At 33.0% G+C, this 21,850-nt stretch overlaps 1 protein-coding gene across 1 annotated transcript in view; it reads right to left on the reverse strand.

The window, feature by feature from the left end:
* LOC123667476 (nephrin) overlaps positions 1 to 20,489 on the reverse strand; it is a 116,791-nt gene extending 96,302 nt beyond the window's left edge. The window contains exons 1-3 of the mRNA XM_045601371.1: positions 20,447 to 20,489; positions 20,003 to 20,161; positions 1,887 to 1,950 (exon numbers count right to left, since the gene is read on the reverse strand). Coding sequence (XP_045457327.1) covers positions 1,887 to 1,950; positions 20,003 to 20,161; positions 20,447 to 20,489 — 266 coding nt within the window. The remainder of the gene's footprint in view (positions 1 to 1,886; positions 1,951 to 20,002; positions 20,162 to 20,446) is intronic.
* Between the last annotated feature and the right edge of the window lie 1,361 nt (positions 20,490 to 21,850).

Below are 21,850 nucleotides of genomic sequence, written 5' to 3' on the forward strand. Positions count from 1 at the left end.
TTCATATTATAGTCTCATCATTTCATTAAGAATACTGAGAAATTAAGAGAATAGCTTTTCTGAAAATTGTTAAAAATATAGTTTACTCCTATGAACCTTTACAATTATCAAGGTCGAAAGCTACATCCCTTTGAGGAGTAAGTACTTTTTTATATAACTAGACCTGCAAACAAGGGTTACGGCCTAACTGATGACAAGCGATTACCGTAGCTTATAAACGTCTCCAACACCAGTAGTATCGCAAACGCGTTGCCGACCCTATCCCTAAGTCCCCCCAGGAGCTCTGGTCACCTTACTCACCAACAGGAACACATTACTGTTTAAAAATGGTATCATTTAGTTGCGATCTTCTGTAAGGTCGAGATTACTACCCCAGTCGGGTTGCTCCATATTTTGAGCAGGAAAATTACTGCTGTGCTCTAACCTCAGTTCTTTTTCAATATGTGCAAGTTTATAGTTTTTAAGCAGGTCTAAACGAGACAGTGTAAAGACCAACTAGTAGTACGAAATAGCTATACCATTTATCAACAAATTACAGACTTTGATTAGATCGTACTGAAATGACACAAACACGCCCCGCAGCCCTACCCTCGTCACATTTGACACAGATTGTTCTGTGTGGAGTAGTTTCACCATGTGTATTTGATTTTATCATTCGATAAATTTTGTTTTGATTAAACGGTCGAACCCAAGAAGATGGTCCTGTGGATAGGAAATTTGAATCGAGGGCAGATGGTCACAGGGTTTAAATTAGAACTAACATGAGCTTTATTTGTTATTGAGATTAATTTCATGCTTGACGATGAGGAAATCTTTGTATGTATTACATATTTATAGTTTCAGATCACTAGTGTAGCAAATAACTATTCGCCCAATGATAAACGTTTACCGTTGCCTATAAACGCATGCAACAACCGGAGAATGACAAGCGAATTTCAGATCAGATTCTATATCCACCATCAGTCCAGCTCCAAGAGCTCTACCTCTACTTGAGAGCTGATATTTCGTAGATTGAAGTATATCACCAGTTAGGCTGCTCCAGATTTTTGATCCATTTATTTCTTACTGTGACCTACATGTAATTTTATACCGAGCCACAGTGAAACAGTGCGAGATGGAAAAGAAGTGACATGAGCCTTAAATGATGCCTTTAATGATGAGCGACGCTGCGTTGGCGCAACGGTTACAGCCATGAATTGTACTTGTTGCACTGGCGGTGGCGGGTTCGATCCCCGCACATGACAAACATTTGTTTTGTCCATACAGGTGTTTGCCGTGGTCTGGGTGTTTGTGCAGTCCTTGTGGGTCTCCCCACCGTGCCTCGGAGAGCACGTTAAGCTGTCGGTCCCGGGTGTTATCATGTACACCTGATAGTGATCATTACTATAGTAGGGAATATATCCGCCAACCCGCATTGGAGCAGCGTGGTGGATTAAGCTTTGATCCTTCTCCTACATGTGGAAGAGGCCTATGCCCAGTAGTGGGATATTACAGGCTAAAGCGAGTCTTAAATTGAAGCATTACAGTTTGTTCTTTTAAGTAGAATTTACTTTTTTTTAGTACCATACTTTGAAATTGCTAAAGTAATCCTGCCTCGATTCCGTGGTAAATTATTCACTGTTTCCACTGTTTATTGTTCTATATGTCATCGATTGTTAAACCTATAAGAACTTGAAAATATCCACGTCTTTACAAATACAATTATTAATTTTGAGAATATCATAACATGCTATTTTAAATCCGCAATAAACTTAACTTATGTAGAAATATTTTATTAAATAAATGAGATTAACAAAGCGCCCACGAGTGCTATCAAAGAGTCTTGCATATTTTAGTACATTGGTATGTATTTAGGATTATTGCTGGAATATAGCTATGAAACTTACCTGGATATCGTCGTATATCTTGTCGTTTTTCCAAATCCCGTTTCCTTTATTTCCTTGCTTGATACTGAAACAAAAAAAAAATGCTATAATAATAAATTTAAGAATATGTTAAGTAGTACAATTTAAGATCGCTTAAAGTATTATTTTGATATATTGCCTACCTGTATATAAAATAAACGATTCGTTTTGCTTACGGACCGTTTAATTTCGATCATGATATATTGAAAAAAACCTCTACCAAGGGCAACTCGTAGAACGAAACCCAATGTCAGGAAAAGCAAAACAAAAAAAGGCCCAACCCCATACAAAAATCTGTATAGACAAATTTTCGCACGTGTAGAAATTAAGAATAGGTACAGCACCGATTTATTGTATTTATAATAATAAATCACAAAATTGTATGTATGTAACGCAATTTTTATCATACACATACATTTTCATATTTAAACATAAGTGCTTTCTCGCAAAACTATCCCTGGACATTAAAAACTGTACTCTATAGAATTAATAGACCAACCAATGTTTCTGTTAATGAGCAAATATGAAGGTAAATGCAAATTAAATTACTAAAAACATATTAGGTTATTATTAAGTGAATATTATAATTCTTTAACTCCTTTTATTGTAGCTTGACTTAGTACTAAGGCCTTTAAATAATCTAAAAATGAAATCGACGAAATGTATGAGTATAACTTCATGATACATTGAATTATTTTTGAGTTCGTTATAGGGAAAATAAGGATTATTTAGTGAAAATTAAAAAAAAAAACAAGAAAAAAACCAGCCTATACACAAAAAAAACATGAAGGTTGCTGGGGATAGTTTTAACTGATTTGAATAAAAGGGGGAGGTTCTTAATTTGACTGTTTTTCAAGTGTTTTATCTCATAATTTTTGATGATTCTTTTTTAATGGAATGATCGAAATGTGACAATACTTTCGAGCTATCTCTAATAATGCGTATTTACTTAACTATTTTCGTCTACTCTGTATCATTGGTCGATGTAAGCAAAGTGGTTTTTCGTTTGTGAGCGAACAAAATTATTAATAAATAATTATTATCTTCAACATTAGTATCATAAATATTATACATACATACATACACTTGCACATAGATTGAGCGCAAATAAAAGCCATAACCCTGGATCAGAAAACATAGTCACTACCAACTACGCCAACGGATCAAAAGTTAGGTAACATTACAAAATTCAAAACTTACTTACAAACTTACTTTTTCAAAAATATAAACACACAAAATTGAAAATTTCCTAAGCCCATCCTCATTTTAATTAATATTTATATTTACGCCAGTACGATACAAACATTTCTTACCAAACACAGTAATTCATACAAACGTTAACCTCAAACGTAATAAACACTCTAACTGTTCCCATCTCTGTGGCACTCTCGAGGTGTATTCAGTTTTAATTTTGGCAATTTAAGTAGAACAGTCCCTTTGAGGATGATAACAGGAGCCCTGCGTTTTAGTGAGGTAGCGTTAATATTATTAATTTACAGTGTTAAAATTATGTACGTTTAGCTCTTGGACTAAATTTATAAATAAAAAAGTGTTATGTAAAATAAGCGAATTATTCGAAAAAAAAAAACCTTCAAAAATTATTTTCATGCTTTTTTTTTTGACATTTGTCAAAACTGAATGACAGATGTATTATGTATGTTTTTTTTCGTCGTATTTTTTTACCTATTTTCATGAATAATAAACATGATTATACAATAATATTCCGACCTCGAATCTGGGTGTAATAATTATATATGTTTACTTATTATAAATATCAACAAAAAATATTTCCAATACAAAAATGGAGATCATTCAAACGTGTTTCTGACGTCAATAAGAGCTTGACGGCTTTCGGAATCTTCGGAAATTGAAATCGTTCGATTAGTTCGCAAAATTAATTAATTTAAGTTTTTCAATTAAAAATCTCATTAAACACGATATCGTGATGTTTTTATATTGTTAACAGAATTGAACGCCTGATATATTAAAAATATACGAGTATTTATTGAACGTTTATACTTGAAATTTCTAGCATTGTGACGTCATGAGTCATTTAAAATGGCGGGCGAGTGTTTTAAGGAATACTTAAAAGACATATAATTTTATTGCATATAAAATTATTAATTTTCGAATTGTATATATTTGTATATATGTAAATATGTATGTAAGTCTACATAAAGTTTGTATGTAAATTGTAACATCGATATATAACTTGCCCTGCCTTCTTCTGCTCCTTGGGATGCGGGTTCAATTCCCACCTGAGTCTGGATGTAATATTTGTATTATTTCTTTGTCATCATCACCATCATCATCATCATTTCAGCCTATCACAGTCCACTGCTGGACATAGACCTCCAGAAGTTCACGCCAAAAATGGTGTGAGCTCATTCATGTGTGTTGCCCATAGTCACCACGCTGGGCAGGCGGGTTGGTGACCGCAGGGCTGGCTTTGTCGCACCGAAGACGCTGCTGCCGCCTACGGCCAGTGCGGCGGTATTTCTATGTATATTTACTAAAAAATATTTAGCTATAACAGTCAGCTGTAACTTATAACAAGCATTAAGTTGCTTACCTTAGGAACAGACGACCATGTGTTTATATTATTATATAAGATACTTATATTTATAAATAAAATTAATGTTAAAATTCGTATGAACCTACATTACAGTAAAAAAAAAAAAAAAAATTGTATCAATAGTTTTCTATTGTTTTTGACTTCATTTATTACAAACAATCAAAAAAAAAAATTGAAAAATTCTTTTTTATAACATTAATATAGAAGTAAGTATAGATAAAGATCAAAAGACAGGAATTAAAAATTATCGACGAACAAAAAAAAAAAAATTCGATATTAATCTCGTTTCCGGTGAAATATTGTTTAATCTTTCGACCCCTTAAAATCGCAAATAGTAACCTTATAAAACTTTATAACATAACAATTCCAATTCCGACATTAAACCAACGAGCCAAATAAAATTACGATACGGGAAAAATGGCGTATTTCAAAAAACATTACGCCGTACGTAGACATGAAGGAAACTGGGGAAAATCCAGTGAAATATTATAACTAAAGGTTCCGTATCATTAATTTTCTTTATAACCGTAGATCATTGAGGATCGCTTTTTACTTTTTGAAACATTTTTCCTCGAACGCTTTAACATCGAATTTGTTGTGTCTGTTAAATGTTTGTTAATTCTTATTTTTGTGATAATTGATGGCGGTTTTTTTTGAAAATAGAATCACTTGTCATTTGTCTAGATTTCTATAAAACTACTTCTGTGTATTTGACTAATGGGATAATATGAGAGTGCTTTTATCAAGAAAAGGTATCGAAGCTTTCCTAAGCTCCTCTAGTGCAAATTAAGATCTGGCGGTCTCTATTATCAAGATATCTTTTGTATTTTTTTTCTATCAAAAATTGGGACTCAATATAATTATATCATATATTGTTGGTTGGCGGAAACTCGAGGTGTAGCGGGTTAGATTAAGTTCCGATTATTCTCCTACACGAAGTACAATATCTCTTGAATCTTAATAATCACTTGGCAAATGAGACAATAATAAATTTGAATAATGGACAAAAGCAGTAGAAAAATATGGGAGTTTTTATGACGCTGGCTTGCATTTAAGATATTTATCTTAACCTATTATTGCGAAACGATGAAGAGGTAATCTTTCAAGAGTAACTGTCAAGTTCGTTGCTAGCTCTTTTTGAAGTCTACTTTCGGAGACAGTGGTAGCTACAATTTAGTTATAATAATTATATTATTGTAAAATTACATAGCAAAAGCGGTTTGCAACCTACTCGGATAAGTAAGTTGCAGATTGCCATTTGAAACCACCTTTTTAATTTCCTTATATATTTTCATCCTGTTCGATTGCTCGTAAGAAATCGCCGAGTCAGCGATAAGGCCATTGTTGCAACTGAGTACTTAATTTCATTTACCTTATAACATTGGTGGATAAAAGTGTTAATCAATAATTTAACATTAATCTTATAGATTTTCCACACGTAATAACGAACCCTAAAACCACAAGGGTCATTCCATAAACAAGAACGTTTTGAAGTACTCTCGAAACGGAGCACGAATTTATTTCGCCTCGGTACAGTAATGATAATCTACCGGAAAAATTATATAACCTTTCCTTGTAAGGGAAATTGTGGGTCGCACGAATTTCGCTTTTATTATATTTTAGATTGGTATTGTAATGTTTGGTACCACCTTAAATCGTACCTGTTTTGTTATATTGGGGTGATATTTGACGTTTCATTTGCCGGAGTTTTCGAAGGGATGAGGGAATTACAGACACGTTGTTATTACAAAAGTGGCAAATAAGCCTTACAGTTCACGTGGTGCTAAGTGGATACCGAAGGTTATGGATGCTAGTAATATCAGAAAAATTAGAAGCGCGTTAGTAACCCTATCCTCGACCTCTACTCTCCCCTAAAAGATCTGGACTTACTCACAACAGGAACACAACACTAATTGAGATCTTCGTAAGGTATTCAGTCAAGCTCAAAGTTATGAGCAAGATAATGCCTGCTGTGACCAACCTTGATAAAATAAACATGTGACAGAGTACATAAAGAATCACATGACATATAGTAGGGCGTGATGGGAAGAATGTGAATGAGAACGGGAAGGGAATGGTAAAGGACGGAATAAAATAGGAGGCATTTGTCAAACGAAGAGACATTAACAAACTTTGTTAAATATTTTAATGGTAACTCCTGCAGATTACTGTCTTAGAATGAACTTCACAGGGTATGTAAGCTTTTGAAAAGTTAGGACAACTTACATAGATGGATGGCATATGTATTTCTAATTAATGGATTGCTATTTGTATATAAAATCTTTTATATATATATACGTAGTATTAAAGACAAACTTTCCACCGCAATTTTATCTTCATGGAATACATGATTTTGACAGTTCTCACTAAAAATATAGCTTATGTCACTGAGTGATAATGTAACATTCTATCAGTGAATATTTTTTATGTAACTAGTTCGGCAAACATGCGACGCGATGGTAAGCGATTACCGTAGCTTATAAACGTCTGCAACTCCAGAAGCATCGCAAGCGCTTTACCTACCCAATTCACAATGCCCCCCTGGAGATTTGGTCACCTTACTCACCAACAGGAACACAATATTGCTTAAATACAGCATTATTTAGCTGTGATCTTCTGTAAGGTCTGAAAGGTGGTAAGTGGTGTCTGGTAAGTACTGTCCCAGTCAGGCTGCTCCATATTTTGAGCAGGAAATTTCAAAAAAAAAATATTGAATATTACAAATAATACCACTTTTTGCTATCAGTTCAGACGGTAAATATTTGTATTGGTTATAGAGATGCGGCAATCATAGAGTGGGCGTTTGTGCTCGTGTGTTTTTTTCTAATCCCCGACACAACAGTAAATCCTATTATATTACTGGGGGCCGTTGTGTTTGAAGTGTTTTATATCAAAATATAATAAAATTATCCAATCAGTGAGTTAAACTAAATAAATAAATATATTAAGTATTAAATACAGCTAAATGAAAATAAATCTTCAATTCCTTTTCGTACACAAATCATTCGTTATAATTTTCACATTCATTAAATTTCATAATCTGACGTGACGTTTTATTTTTATATTTGACCTTTTCATCTGATTTGCAAATTAAATTGTAATCTCGCAGAGCTTAAAGCTTTTAACTTGAATAATTGCTTTTGTAATGAAGATATATGGTACATATTTATAAATATAAATTGAACAGACATTTCTTGCGACGAAAAAAAAAACAAATAGGCAAAGGGTTCTACTAAAAGCTACTAAAAATAAGGTTTAGATGTCCTGCTAAAATGCAAAATTATTACTTATCATTACATATATTAATGGGGAGGATACTGGCTTTTGAAACACAGTGCAAACTAATGCAGGAGTCAGGGTATCTGTGTAATTTATGACTATGTCCAATAAAGATTATTATTGTTATTACCTTCACAGTACATTTTGATTTACTTAACACTAGGCAGGAGAATAAATTATACAATTAAAATTAAGAATAACCTACATAGACTAGAACCTACGGAGTTTCAGTTACATTTTCACTTATTCTATGTGATAGATAATTTATTCATATACAAAATTGATTTCATTTTCATCTTCATCAAAACTAAAAATCAAAAATCAAAAACAGCTTTATCCAAATAGGCCCCAAGAGCACTTTCGAATCGTCATTTTACAAATTAAAACTTTAAAAATAAATTATTATATTTGTAGAAGTAAAGCTACTAACGATGCGGAATGTAGATTCTGCAGAAAGGAATCGGCAAGAGTGCGGAGTTCCGCAGTTACTCTTTTGAAAAATAATATATAATCATCAGTTACAGAAATCGACGGAATCCATTTTGAAATGTAGAGAGAAGTATGCAAACCAATGCTTGCGTTAAATATAACAACCAACTGTTATATATATATAACAAATATTATATCCAGATTCACGAAGGACCTTGAAACGCGAAAAGCAAACTACGCAGTTGAAAATAATATACTTCTTAAGAAAATGTAAAATACTTTTTTAACCGGTTCAAACACTAAAGTTGAAAAAAAAAAACAATATTCCCAGCAGTACTCTAACTGCACCCGTGTCAGATCAACTCTCAAACGAATCACAGGTTCGTGTCAAACGTTATTCCTAAGTATTGACATGTTGACAACCAATATACTGAGCCACTGGATGGGGTTAGATGGAATTCTATTAGGTTTACGTGAACGAGTTATGAGAGGTTCATGGATATAGAGATGTGCTATTTGAAGATCATAATTTGAATATATATTTTTCATAATTTATTATTGAAGTTGCTTCTCGGAAAGATTTCGTTTTGTCAAAAGTTAATCATAAAAATTAAATAATCTAGCGTTTGCTAAGTGATCACTTTAGTTATATCTCGTTTTTATTTTTATTTAAAACCTTGTTTGGGCCTTAAGGATCATACAAAAAAAAAAATAGCCGAATCGGTCGAGCCATTCTCGAGTTATGCACTTAGCAATATTCATTTTTATTTATATATTAATAGATATATGAAAAAATTATGGAGTGTGGTCTAAACTATATTTTTTTTCAGTTCCACCAATCTCTGTATTAAGGGTCACACGGACACTATAGAAGAGATTATAATGAAATTAGGCTCAATTTGAGTCTACGCGAGCTGGGAATATAAATATACGTTTTATACCAAATTTTCTATAGTTCATATAGGATATCATATCGTAAACGATGCTCCAAGTGTAGCTTGTGTTAATAATAAACTCTTTCATACAGATGATATAAAGAACATGCCGTTAGAATCTTCTCAAATTCAATGACATTTATTTTTACAGCAACCAACTTGGTCAATTCCTTGTTCCTACTGGTCGTTTGTTCTTCATAAAATCCAACCAAGGAATGAGTACCCTCTGTTACAAGCGAGTCTTTATATAAGTTGAGTCAAATCAGCAACAATGTGTAGGAAATTAAAATTAATGGCCAAGAGGAAGTAGCTCAGATAAGCCTGGACCCATACAAAATATGCATTGTAACCATTGTTTTTTTACTGCAAACTATAACTGTGAAATAATAATTACTTCAATCTGGTGTATTAGAAAGTCAAACAATGACCAAAACGAATCCACGTCTTTTGTTCAGCCATCAGGGATATTACACAACAATTTTGAGACATAACTGTTTCCTCCGTAAAATACAAAAAAATAGCACACTCTTTACTTTAATAGCATTGTTTAATACATTTCAAACTTGAGTAATGCCGACCAAAATCTTATCACCATTATCACTTCGGCCTATTGTAGTCCACTGCTGGTCATAAGACTCCACGAGTTCGCGCCAAAAATGGCGTGAACTCGTGGATAGGCCGATTGATGACCGAAGGGCTGACTTTGTCGTACCAAAGACACTGCCTGTCCGTCTTCAGCCTATGTATTTCAAAGCCAGCAGTTGGATGGTTATCCCGCCATCGGTCGGCTGTTTAAGTTTCAAGATTGTAGTGGAACTGTGTTATCCCTTAGTCGCCTCTTACGACACCCACGGGACGAGAGAGGGGTGGGTATATTCTTTACAGCCATAACTACACAGCTAGACCAGCCCAAAATCTAGCTGAACGAAAACTAGCTTTGATAACCACTTATCAACACCAAAGTCATGTTTGAAAGTAGAAAGATTTTTAGAAGATTTGATCTAAATCTGTCATGCTTTGATTAGTAGACAAAACAAAGGTTGTAAATATTATAAAGTGGATGACGATGATGCCTTCGATTGATCAACCATTGAGAGTACTCCAAGGTCACCAAGAAATAATACATTGATAGATTTCTTTCAGTCAAGATATGTGACAGAATTTATATTGTAACACAGTGTTTCTTAAAGTATCTTAGTGCAAATTCTTCTCAATAGCTTCAATAAACGACTTTTTTCTGCAGAGTCTACATTCTAAATCGATGCAAGCTTCGCATTTACCAAAAGATTTGTGCGTGCTTTTTTCAAGCCTACTTAAATAAAGAAATTTGATTTGATACAGACACAAAATTATCAGATTTCCTTTTGAAACCATAACACAGAAATTTCAGTCTCAACACATGTCATGACTTCGACTAGGCGTTTCTAGAACAAGAGCAAATTTATTCTATTCTACACTGCATCAATATAAACTAATATCAGGCTACAGTTAAATAGTCATTTAGAAACCTCAATATGCCAGGCGTTCAAAGTCAATACGCTTCAAGCTTGACATCGTCACATCTAGCACTAAACTATCGTTGGTAACTAGTGATGCATATAACAAATATCGACATCCAATATCCCGCTATGAATGTTCGGATCGAATAGCGATACTTTCGTTTGGCATTATTATATTAAAACCATCCCTTATCTTGAATGGTATGTATTTTGATTAATTGTCTGTTGGACTGTGTATGAAAGTAAATGTACCGTTTTAATGTCAATTATTTAATATTTTTTAATCGACTTCAGAAAAGGGGTTATCGATTTGGCTGTATGCTTTTTTATGTATGTTATCTCCGATTTTTTATAGAGTGGACAAATTTCGATGATTCTCTTATTAAGCGAAAGGTGTCGCTTGTCACGTGATCAAATACAATTTAGATCTGACCAACTACTTTTTGAGTTATATCGAATAATGCGTATTTATTTGACTATTTTTAGCTATTTTTGTCGATGTAATTGAAGTCGTTTTTTTTTTTAATTTGTGAGAATACACAATTATAATTCTATAAGAACCTTTTCCAACGTACCAATGGTCCAGCCATTCTCGATTTCAGCGCTTAGTAACATATTTATATGTTCATAGTACAGAGTTCCATCAATAATGAAAATTACATATTTGATTCCTGTTTGAAGCAGATATCTATAATCTATAATCTATAATATATATAAAAGCGAAAGGTCACTCACTCATCACGAAATCTCCGAAACTATAACACCTACAAACTTGAAATTTGGCAAGAAGGCTCCTTATAGGGCATAGACATCCGCTAAGAACGGATTTTACGAAACTCGACCACTAAGGGGGTAAAACGGGGGTTGCAATTTTGTATGAAAGTCCTATGTTTTTGAAGTAAGAGACTTGAAATTTAAAATGTATGCCTTATAGATGATGAGAAGGTGTCCAAATAATGTATCTTAAGAAATCAATTCCCTTTTGGGGTTAAAACGGGGGATGGTACGTTTACTCACTTATAACGAAATCTCCGAAACTATAACACCTACAAACTTGAAATTTAGCAGATAGGCTTCTTATAGAGCGTGGACATTCGCTAAGAACGGATTTTACGAAATTCGACCCCTAAGGGGGTAAAACGGGTATCGGAAGTTTGTATGAAAATCCTATGTTTTTGAAGTAAGAGACTTGAAATTTAAAATTTATGCTCTATAGATGGTGAGGTGTCCAAATAATGTATATGTAGAAAGCAACTCCCTTTTGGGATTAAAACGGGGGATGATAGATTGACTCACTCATTACGAAATCTCCGGAACTATAACAGGTACAAACTTGAAATTTGGCAGGTAGGTTCCTTATAGGGCGGAGACATCTGCTAAGAACTGATTTTACGAAACTCGACCCTTAAGGGGATAAAACGGGGGTCGGAAGTTTGTATGAAAGTCCTATGTTTTTGAAGTAAGAGACTTTAAATTTAAAATGTATGTTCTATAGATAGTAGAAAGGTGACCAAATAATTTATCTTTAGAAATCAACTCCTTTTTGGGGTTAAAACGGGGGATGGTAGGTTAACGCCCTCATCACGAAGTCTCCGAAACTATAACAGCTACAAACTTGAAATAAAACGGGGGTCGGAAGTTTGTATGAAAGTCCTATGTTTTTGAAGTAAGAGACTTGAAATTTAAAATGTATGCTCTATAGATGGTGAGGAGGTGTCCAAATAATGCATCGTAATCTATATATATAAAACAGAAAGGTCACTAACTCACTCATCACGAGAACTCAAAAACCGCTGGAAGGTCTATCTATGCAGGTTGGACAAAGATAAAATTTGGCAGGGAGGTAGATTATAGTTAGCAGACGTCCGCTAAGAACGGATTTTACGATATTCCACCGCTAAGGGGGTTTAATTGGTGTTGATAGTTTGTATGAAACATATACAGTCTGAAAATAAAACTAAAAATGCGCTGTATAGAGAGGTTTTATAAAAATAACTATTAAATTATACTAAATTGTGCCTTTTAAAAAGTTACTCAGTTTGATAAGCATTTCAAGTGACTGAAATAAAGGATAATTTGTGTTAAACATCTTAATAGTAATGCATACCTTCATAACCACGCGGACGTAGTCGCGGGCAACAGTTAGTGTATTATAAAACAAAGTCCCCAAAAGTGTATGTGATCGATTCGCTCAAAATCTACTGAACGGATTTTCATGCGGTTTCACCATTGGAGAGAGGGCTCCACCATTGGCAAGAGGAAGTTTTATGGAACGGCTAAGCCGATTTTGATGAGAGTTTCACTGGAAGTTTGCCGGGAAAACTTTGTGACACTCTAATTTCAACGCGGGCGAAGCCGCGGGCACAGCTAGTTTCGTATGTTTACAAATATTCAACTTTAAGTTTTTGTCTGGTTTTATAAATTTGCTGATACAATGTTATTGTTACATAAGTTATTTGTTAATAAATACAACTCCATTCGTAGTTATGACGAAATTTCGTATCACTAGACAATAGTACCAACACAGCAAAAAAAAACTCAGATTTGATTGCTGTTTTAAGGAGATATTTTATATTTATATATTTTGTATTCTACCTATCTATTCTATATATATTATTTTACTTTATTGCACAATATATTAAAGAATTGTACAAAAGTCGGGCTTAATGCTGCATTCTCTACCAGCCAACCTTAGGACGTAAGGAGCGAATGTTTGTCGGTGTGCAGAATTGGGTATTTCTAAAATTCACATTAAGAGAAAAAAAGAGAATAAATGAGAGAAAAAATAAGGTATAGTTAGTGACAATCGTTATATTATATATATGAGCAAATAATTCATATACATACTATAAAAATACAAACAATATATACTATACAGGGTGGCCGATCACTTGACGTCATAAAAAAAAATTTAGGTCCGGTATGTTGTGGGGTATCCGAATCACCCCCATGTATGTTACGCGATTTTTTATAGTTTAGGAGTTATGAATTTTTTTCGATTTTATGAGAAATTTCGACTTAACCATCTTAAAAAATTTCTAAAAAAAAAGCAAAAATTTTTTTTGGGTTTTATTTTTTGCAACTGAATTCGCATAAGTTATACTTTTATGCATAAAATAATCAGCTTCGTCGCTTTGATGAAAGTTATGAAAATGTTGGTCTAAAGTCAAAAATCTACGTTCCGTGAATTAGGACTTAAATTTTCAATTTTAAATTAAAAATCTAAACAGGTGACCTTATGATTTCTTAGTTAGTCTTAAAAATGCGCCAGACTCTCAGCTTTCATAATAATAAAAAAAAGCCGTACTTAATATGGAAAATTTGGCTAAAATCGGTCTTCAAAGACAGCAAGGTGGAGAATTCTTAAAATTAGCCTATTGATTAAAAAAAATTTTTTATCATTCCTAAGGCTAATTAATGATTAGAAAATGCTGGAAACCTATTTTGTTGGTTGGATAAGAAAAGTTTTAGGCTTTTAAGTAAGAACGAGATCATAATGTTAAAATCATTTAATATTTTTAAAATTTATAATAAATGTTCAACGTGGCCAGTTCCAGAAACAATACACATTCTATACCGTCGTAAAAAACGGCAAATTTTACCTGCAATAACAATGGGCTGAAAGAATAAGAAACTATATTGCTATCTCCCTCACTCTCGGTGGCAAAGAGGCCGATCGCAACTGATCACAGCTAGTTCGTTAGTTACTGATCTCAGTTGTGCTCACATTGTGTTTACTGCTACTTGTGTCACCATTCGTTATTTCATTGCTGCTGAAGGTGGCCACGTTGAACATTTATTATAAATTTTAAAAATATTAAATGATTTTAACATTATGATCTCGTTCTTACTTAAAAGCCTAAAACTTTTCTTATCCAACCAACAAAATAGGTTTCCAGCATTTTCTAATCATTAATTAGCCTTAGGAATGATAAAAAAATGTTTTTAATCAATAGGCTAATTTTAAGAATTCTCCACCTTGCTGTCTTTGAAGACCGATTTTAGCCAAATTTTCCATATTAAGTACAGCTTTTTTATTATTATTATGAAAGCTGAGAGTCTGGCGCATTTTTAAGACTAACTAAGAAATCATAAGATCACTTGTTTAGATTTTTAATTTAAAATTGAAAATTTAAGTCCTAATTCACGGAACGTAGATTTTTGACTTTAGACCAACATTTTCATAACTTTCATCAAAGCGACGAAGCTGATTATTTTATGCATAAAAGTATAACTTATGCGAATTTAGTTGCAAATGATAAAACCCAAAAAAAATTTTTGCTTTTTTTTTTAGAAATTTTTTAAGATGGTTAAGTCGAAATTTCTCATAAAATCGAAAAAAATTCATAACTTCTAAACTATAAAAAATCGCGTAACATACATGGGGGTGATTCGGATACCCCACAACATACCGGACCTAAATTTTTTTTATGACGTCAAGTGATCGGCCACCCTGTATATTATATTATTTTTATATTTGTAATATAACTATCTGTAAATATTTAGTTCTTTACTTTTGATTTTTAGTTTTTTTTTTTATTATTGTGATCTTAAGGTTACTAACTAATCAATATTTTTGTAAAGTAAAATAAACCGTAGTAAATTGATGCAATGTGAACATATTTTCTAAGTTATTGATTTGGATGTTTTTTCTTCTGAGTCTCCCAAGCGTGTTGGCAGGAGCACATAAAACTATTAATCTTGTTTGTTATCATAAACACCTGATAGCGACCGTAACTCTTTGTATATTAATTTTCAATATTCATATACTATTGGTATCACACAGTATGTTTAAATATGGCCTAACTGTATTAAAAATAATTTTATTCTAAAAATAATTATGTCTGCTTGCAAATGAAAAAAAAAAAATCAAAACATTTTCTCAATGCAAATCGAACCCAAAAACGTCATTACGGCGAGAACTCGTACCACTGTACTAGAATGGCTTACTGGTCACGTGCTATTGTGTATTCCACGTGTATTCACGAACAATGCGGAACTTTCCCTTCAGCCTATCGCAGTCCACAGCTGGACAAAGGCCTCCACAAGTTCATGCCAAAAACGGCGTGAACTCATATGTTTTGCCCAGAGTCACCACGCTGGACAAAACACTGGCTGGGTTGGTGACCAAAGGGCTGGCTTTGTCGCACCATAGACGCTGCTGTCCGTCTTCGGTCTGTGTATTTCAAAGTCAGCAGTTGGATGGTTACCTCGCCAACTTATGCTGATATATGCTGAACTTAATTGTGTGTTAATCCGACTTACACATAGCCATGTTCTATTTTTTACTCAACAATTATAATATTATTCTCTGACATGTCTATTCATAAAACAATAAAAAAAGCTAAATAGTGATGTTAATCAATAATGATTGTTGATCGAAACCCAATTTAATTGTATACGACAATCGTTTGCTAATTGATAACGAAAACTTGCTTAATTATTGACGATATAGCGCCCAATTAGTGATGTGTATTGACCAATTATCGAGAGTCGTGTGTAAGTTTACAATCAATTATTTCTGAACTAAGATATATATATATATATATATATATATATATATATATATATACAAGAATTGAAACTGTTGAAAGCTGTGGAATTTGAACACAATTCCGTATTTGATTTGTTTATTAAGACATACACATTGCTGCGATTTTATTTGCTCTTTGGGCATAACATGAAATATCCTGCTCAAAATATGGAGCAGCCCAACTAGGGTCTAACATTGTTTTCAAGCAGTGTTGTGTTCCTGTTGGTAAGTAAGGTGACCAGAGCTCCTGGGGGAAAATAGGGTTAGGCTCGGCAACGCGCTTGCGATGTTTCTAGTTATAATAAATGAACATATAAATAAAAAACAATATATATTTTTGATGATTATTTCAAAAAAAAAGTTTGTACCTTTACATTCCTATATATAATAATTTTGCTATTATTCTCAATATTAAATCACCAGTACTCAAAATCGCCCAGCTAAAGAAAAAAAATCAATCAATTGATTATATTTTTAATCTAAAAAAAAAAACGGGAGGATCTGGTATAAACCGGTTTATACCGGATCTCCTCACCTATAAATTGATTTTCCATCCAAACCAACGACCCGAAAATGAATATAATCGCCTGTAAATTGAATTGAGTTCTCCGAGCTATATTAATATCAATGATGTCTCGTTATAATGACTTTTTAATCGGTTTTTCAATACACTTAGAGCCATATTTCTAAGATTTTCCTTATAATCCACTTTGAGAACATCTTATGCCATATAAATAACGTTATAAACACTAGTATAATATAAATATAGGGTGTCTATTAGAAAGCATAGCCTCGTGTCATGATTTTATTTATTAATTTTAAAATGCTTTTTTTTAATTTAATTTGCCTAAAGATTATAGGCTATATAACAACATATTACTCCTTTAAGCTGTGACTATCCTTCAATATCCTGTATAACTAAAGAGAGTGTATTTCAAAACATATACTTACACTTTAATATGTTGATCGACGTCATATACTCGTACATAATTAGGTCATAAAAGCCCCACATATATTTAATATAGTATAGATATATGTATATATGTTAGTATATAACGCTAAAACATAATGCTTGTAAATGGTTTTCAGTCCACCATGTTGTTATAAATTTGTATCTGTAATAATTTTATCATGAAAACATTTTCAAAGTCCTAACAAAACACGTAAAATATGATAGGTTATACTTGTATTTCGTACGCTTAAACAAAAAGATGGCGTCCTTCACATGATAGGTACATGAATTATGTAGATTTAGATATTATTATTTAAAAGTCTTTCATTGATAACACTTTTTTAATTATTTTTAACTAAATATGGAAATTAAACAAAAAAATTAATGGAAACTTTAGACGTATCAATCTAAATAAATTAAAAAAAACAAAAATAGAAGTAATAGCGCCTATTTAAGCTTTTGCTGTCGGAAACTCGGAGCTTGTTTGTGCGACAAGACACGAGTGAAGTCGAATGAAAAATTCTTCTAAATATTTTTCACTGTGTAGACTCAAGGTTAATTTCAAAATGGAAGCCGCTCGAGTTTAAGAAGGTGCATGTAACGTACAAAATACCACCGAAATACAATTTTCGTTCAGTAATAAGGCTTAGAGGAATATTACGAAATTTTCCGACGCTATCGTCGAAGTAATTATTCCTGCTCACTCATCTCGAACGCCCTGGAAATTAGATCTGGCAGACATTCATAATTAACTGCATTTAGTGAAAAGAACTCGATTCGAACGGCAAAAAATGAAGGTTTTTTTTCCAGTCTTCAAATAAACGCTTACAGCAATTATACAGGATGTATTTTCCACAATGAAAAAACAAAAGTTCTCGCTCTATTTTTAGTTTGGGTCCATTTTGAAATTAAACAAACTACCGGAACGCAATTCGGAGCTTTTAAACTGATAATGGCGGTAAACTTTTAGTTTGGAAATTCGAGTCGTAAAGCCTTCGCTCACAAATGCTCCGTGAAATGAAAACTCGAAATTAGCTCGTGGTGCGTTCATAAGAAAGTTTGTTTTTGTTTAACCCCAAAAAAAAAAAAAACTGTATTGTGTTTTGTAATTTTGTTGAGAGATTATTACTTATATAGCCAAGGAAATAGTTTTATATATGAGAGCATTAAATCGTCTGGCAGAATTTTAAAACTATAACAGAATACTGCCTAAACAAACACATTTAGAAGTGACCCAATTGCCAAAAATGCTGATGACCTCAAAAATACTGTCAATGATAGCCCAGTTTATTTTTAAAAGGAACATGTTAATACAAGATTACTATTTTAAGAAAAATATTTTTGAAATGGAGATTTCATCACTTATAATGTAGAGTATAGAAAAAAACTCAGGTACTCTTAGGGGATACATGGTCACTGGATTCACGTCTGTACAATAATGTGTACAGTACAGTATGCTGGCATTCACAACTCCGCAAGATTATATATAGGTACACTAAAACAAGTATTCTATACGGATATTTCAAAAGGCCTGAATAAAAATTTTACCTGTCAACTCCTATTTGTTTTCGAGCTACGCCAGACACAAACGTCAAACCGTAAAAAGTCAAAACCGTGTATGAAAAAATTTGATATTTTTTCGTTGAAAGTTGAAAATTGAAACTGAAAGACAAAATCAATTACTTCGAACTGGGAAAATATATACAAATATAACGAAGTTAAAAACTTTGTTTCAAGGCTTACGATATGATTTTGTATTTGATTGGATGTCAGGGCAATGAACTTAAATATGTCGAGTTTATACTTTTTTTTTTTTGAGTGGCTAATAGGTTTACGGTTCACCTGATGGTAAGCAGATATCGTAGCATATAAATGCTTGTAATCCTGACTCCTATCCCCGACCCTGCTCAAGAGCTCTGGCTACCTTACTCACACCTAGAACTAACTTGGAAGCAGTAATATTCAGCTGCAATCTTCTGTAAGAAATAGGTATTTCCCCACTTGGATTGCTCCAAATTTTGGGCATGACATGTCTTGTTGTGCTATCAATAAATTTACTGAATAACTGAGAACTATATTTTAAAGAACTATATTTTACAAGGCGAAAAATGAATATAACATCAACGAATCGGACAAAAAACAAACGTTTTCGCCATATTAAAAGGCATTTCAGATGTCCAGATTAAAATTGACAGAAAATCGATGACGTCACGACCACTCGGTATCAGTATGATGGCAAAAAAATGTTTTTTTTTTCTCTCACGACACACGTCGAACGCATGTCACTTTATAAAGCTGAATTTTAATTGTCGGTATATATTTTCATAACTTTTTTTATCGATAAAAAGGTCAAATGTACGATTGGAGGGTATTTTGTTATTTTAACCCAAATTGAGTACTTCACTATGGGTGAGGTTTTCGTAGTAGAAGAAATTGTTTTTTTTTGTGGTGGAACATATCTATATCATCTATACTAATATTATAAAGATAAGGATTTTTTTTGTATATTTGTAGATACGCGTCAATCTCAGGAACTACTTGTTCGAATAAAAAAATTCATATTGCGCTAGAAAGTCCATTTTCTGAAGCTATAGACTATATAAAATTTTAGAACGGTATTTTCTTAAATTAATGCATATAAAAAGGTGAGACACGGCTAGTTGTGTATAGTTAATATCTATATATTAATATATTATCTGTGTCCGCGACTTCGTCCGCGTGGAATTAAAAAAAATAATTGTTCAGTTTGCAGAGTTACAAAATAAATAAATTTCTATAATAAAAGTAGTCTAAGTTACTCCTTATCATATCAACTATCTGCCAGTGAAAGTCCCATCAAAATCGGTCCAGCTGTTTCAGAGAAGGAAACAGAATTATAAGTAAAAAAAAATCATACCTTTTTCCCCTTTTATTTCCTGGTTTCCTCTGTACCATACTATTTGCGCAGCTGGTTTTGCGTTCTTCACCTGGCACTCAAGGACCACATCTTCCCCCTCTTTCACCTCCAGCTTGGAGTTATGAGGGTGGTTGACTATTTCCACTGCTTCAGGGGGTGCTGGAACAAAAATTTAATGATTATTTATTTGGGTTAATATGAAGATTAGATGAAGGTCACGGTTTCTGAAAATGGGTGAAACTGTTTTTTTATTCAGCCTGTAATGTCCCACTGCTGGGCATAGGCCAATTTTCCATGTCCAGGATTAAAAAATTCTTTTCTTTCTTTCTTTTTCTTTCTATCTTTTTCTTTATATCTTTCAATGTATTTTGTACTCGACGACAATAGATAAAGCTTATGAATAATTTGTGTTTCGCATAAAAGAACGCCAGGAGCAGAGTGAACCTATAGACAACTCCTTAATAACAGAAGCCAAGAAGGTGAACATTTTTAGACTGACAGAACAAGCCAAACGTGGTACTTGTGTTCGTAATGTTGACAATTTAATGATATAAAATCTATAATAGCTTACGCCACCAGACGCCTATTTAACATAAAGTAATTATATTTTGAACACTGAATTTTCATTGAAATTATTTCTCAATGTTATCAGTCACTTTATTAAACGGAGAATTACAGGAAATTGCTCAATATCGAAAAAGTTTGAAATGTAAATCATTTACATCTCAAACAGTTTGTTTATTAGAACGATCGATGTTAACAGATATTTTTCATTTTAAGTGCGTATTTTAGTTTCATTCTACGGAAAAAAATGAATATAAAATCTTATTGAATGCAGGTACATAACTTCCCGTGGTCGTAAGAGGTGACTAAGGGATAACACAGTTCCGCTACCACCTTGGAACTTAAAAACCCGACCGGTGGCGGGATAACCACCCAACTGCTGGCTTTGAAATACACAGACCGAAAACGGGCAGCAGCGTCTTCAGTGCGACAAAGCAGCCCTGCGGTCACCAACCCGCCTGCCCAGCGTGGTGGTTATGGGCAAAACACATGAGTTCATCTTATTTTTGGCATAAACTTGTGGAGGCCTATGTCCAGCAGTGGACTGTATAGGCTGTAATGATGATGATGACATAATATATTATCTAACCTATCTATCTTTTTTGTAATTTCTAATATAATTTTAGTTTTTTTATACAACTACATTCATGGACTTCTACTTGTCCATGCCTTTTTGTACTTCATCATTTTTTTTGTATTATATTTTAAAATTTGTTTCTTAACGATTTTACGAATATAGCCACTTCCAACCAGCAGTTCTAATACTGCCCACAAAAGATTATAATTTTTGTTTTATGATAATTATTGATTCAAATCTTGGGTATAATTGTATTTCAGTTATGTCAGACAAGTACATACAGTTTTCAGAAGTCACGTAGATCTCTGTACTAATAAGATATAAGAAAAATGTTTATAAATAATAATATTATAGCTATTCTCTCGTTCACCAAAATCTACTCGACTGGTTGCAATAAAACTTGGTACGTAGTTAGCTGGAGATCTAAATAACACGCAGGCTACGTTTTATCCCGCATTCCCAGGGTGTTGGAAATTAAGTGGGTGTTTTATAGTATATTTTAGTTTCATAAGACTTTGAAATATTATTGAATATACACATCAATTATCGCGTTTATTTAAATACTAAAATTACGAGAAAAAGCGTTAATATTTAGTTAAATCGACTCATACTTTAGGTGGTCTTAATTCTTGTATCAGCGGTGGCGTCACTTCGATTTTCTGCCTACTTTGCCACCCCCGAAAATAAATTATAATATCGTTATTTGA

The sequence above is a fragment of the Melitaea cinxia genome, chromosome 28, assembly GCF_905220565.1.
Source record: "Melitaea cinxia chromosome 28, ilMelCinx1.1, whole genome shotgun sequence".
Classification (NCBI taxonomy): Eukaryota; Metazoa; Arthropoda; class Insecta; order Lepidoptera; family Nymphalidae; genus Melitaea; species Melitaea cinxia.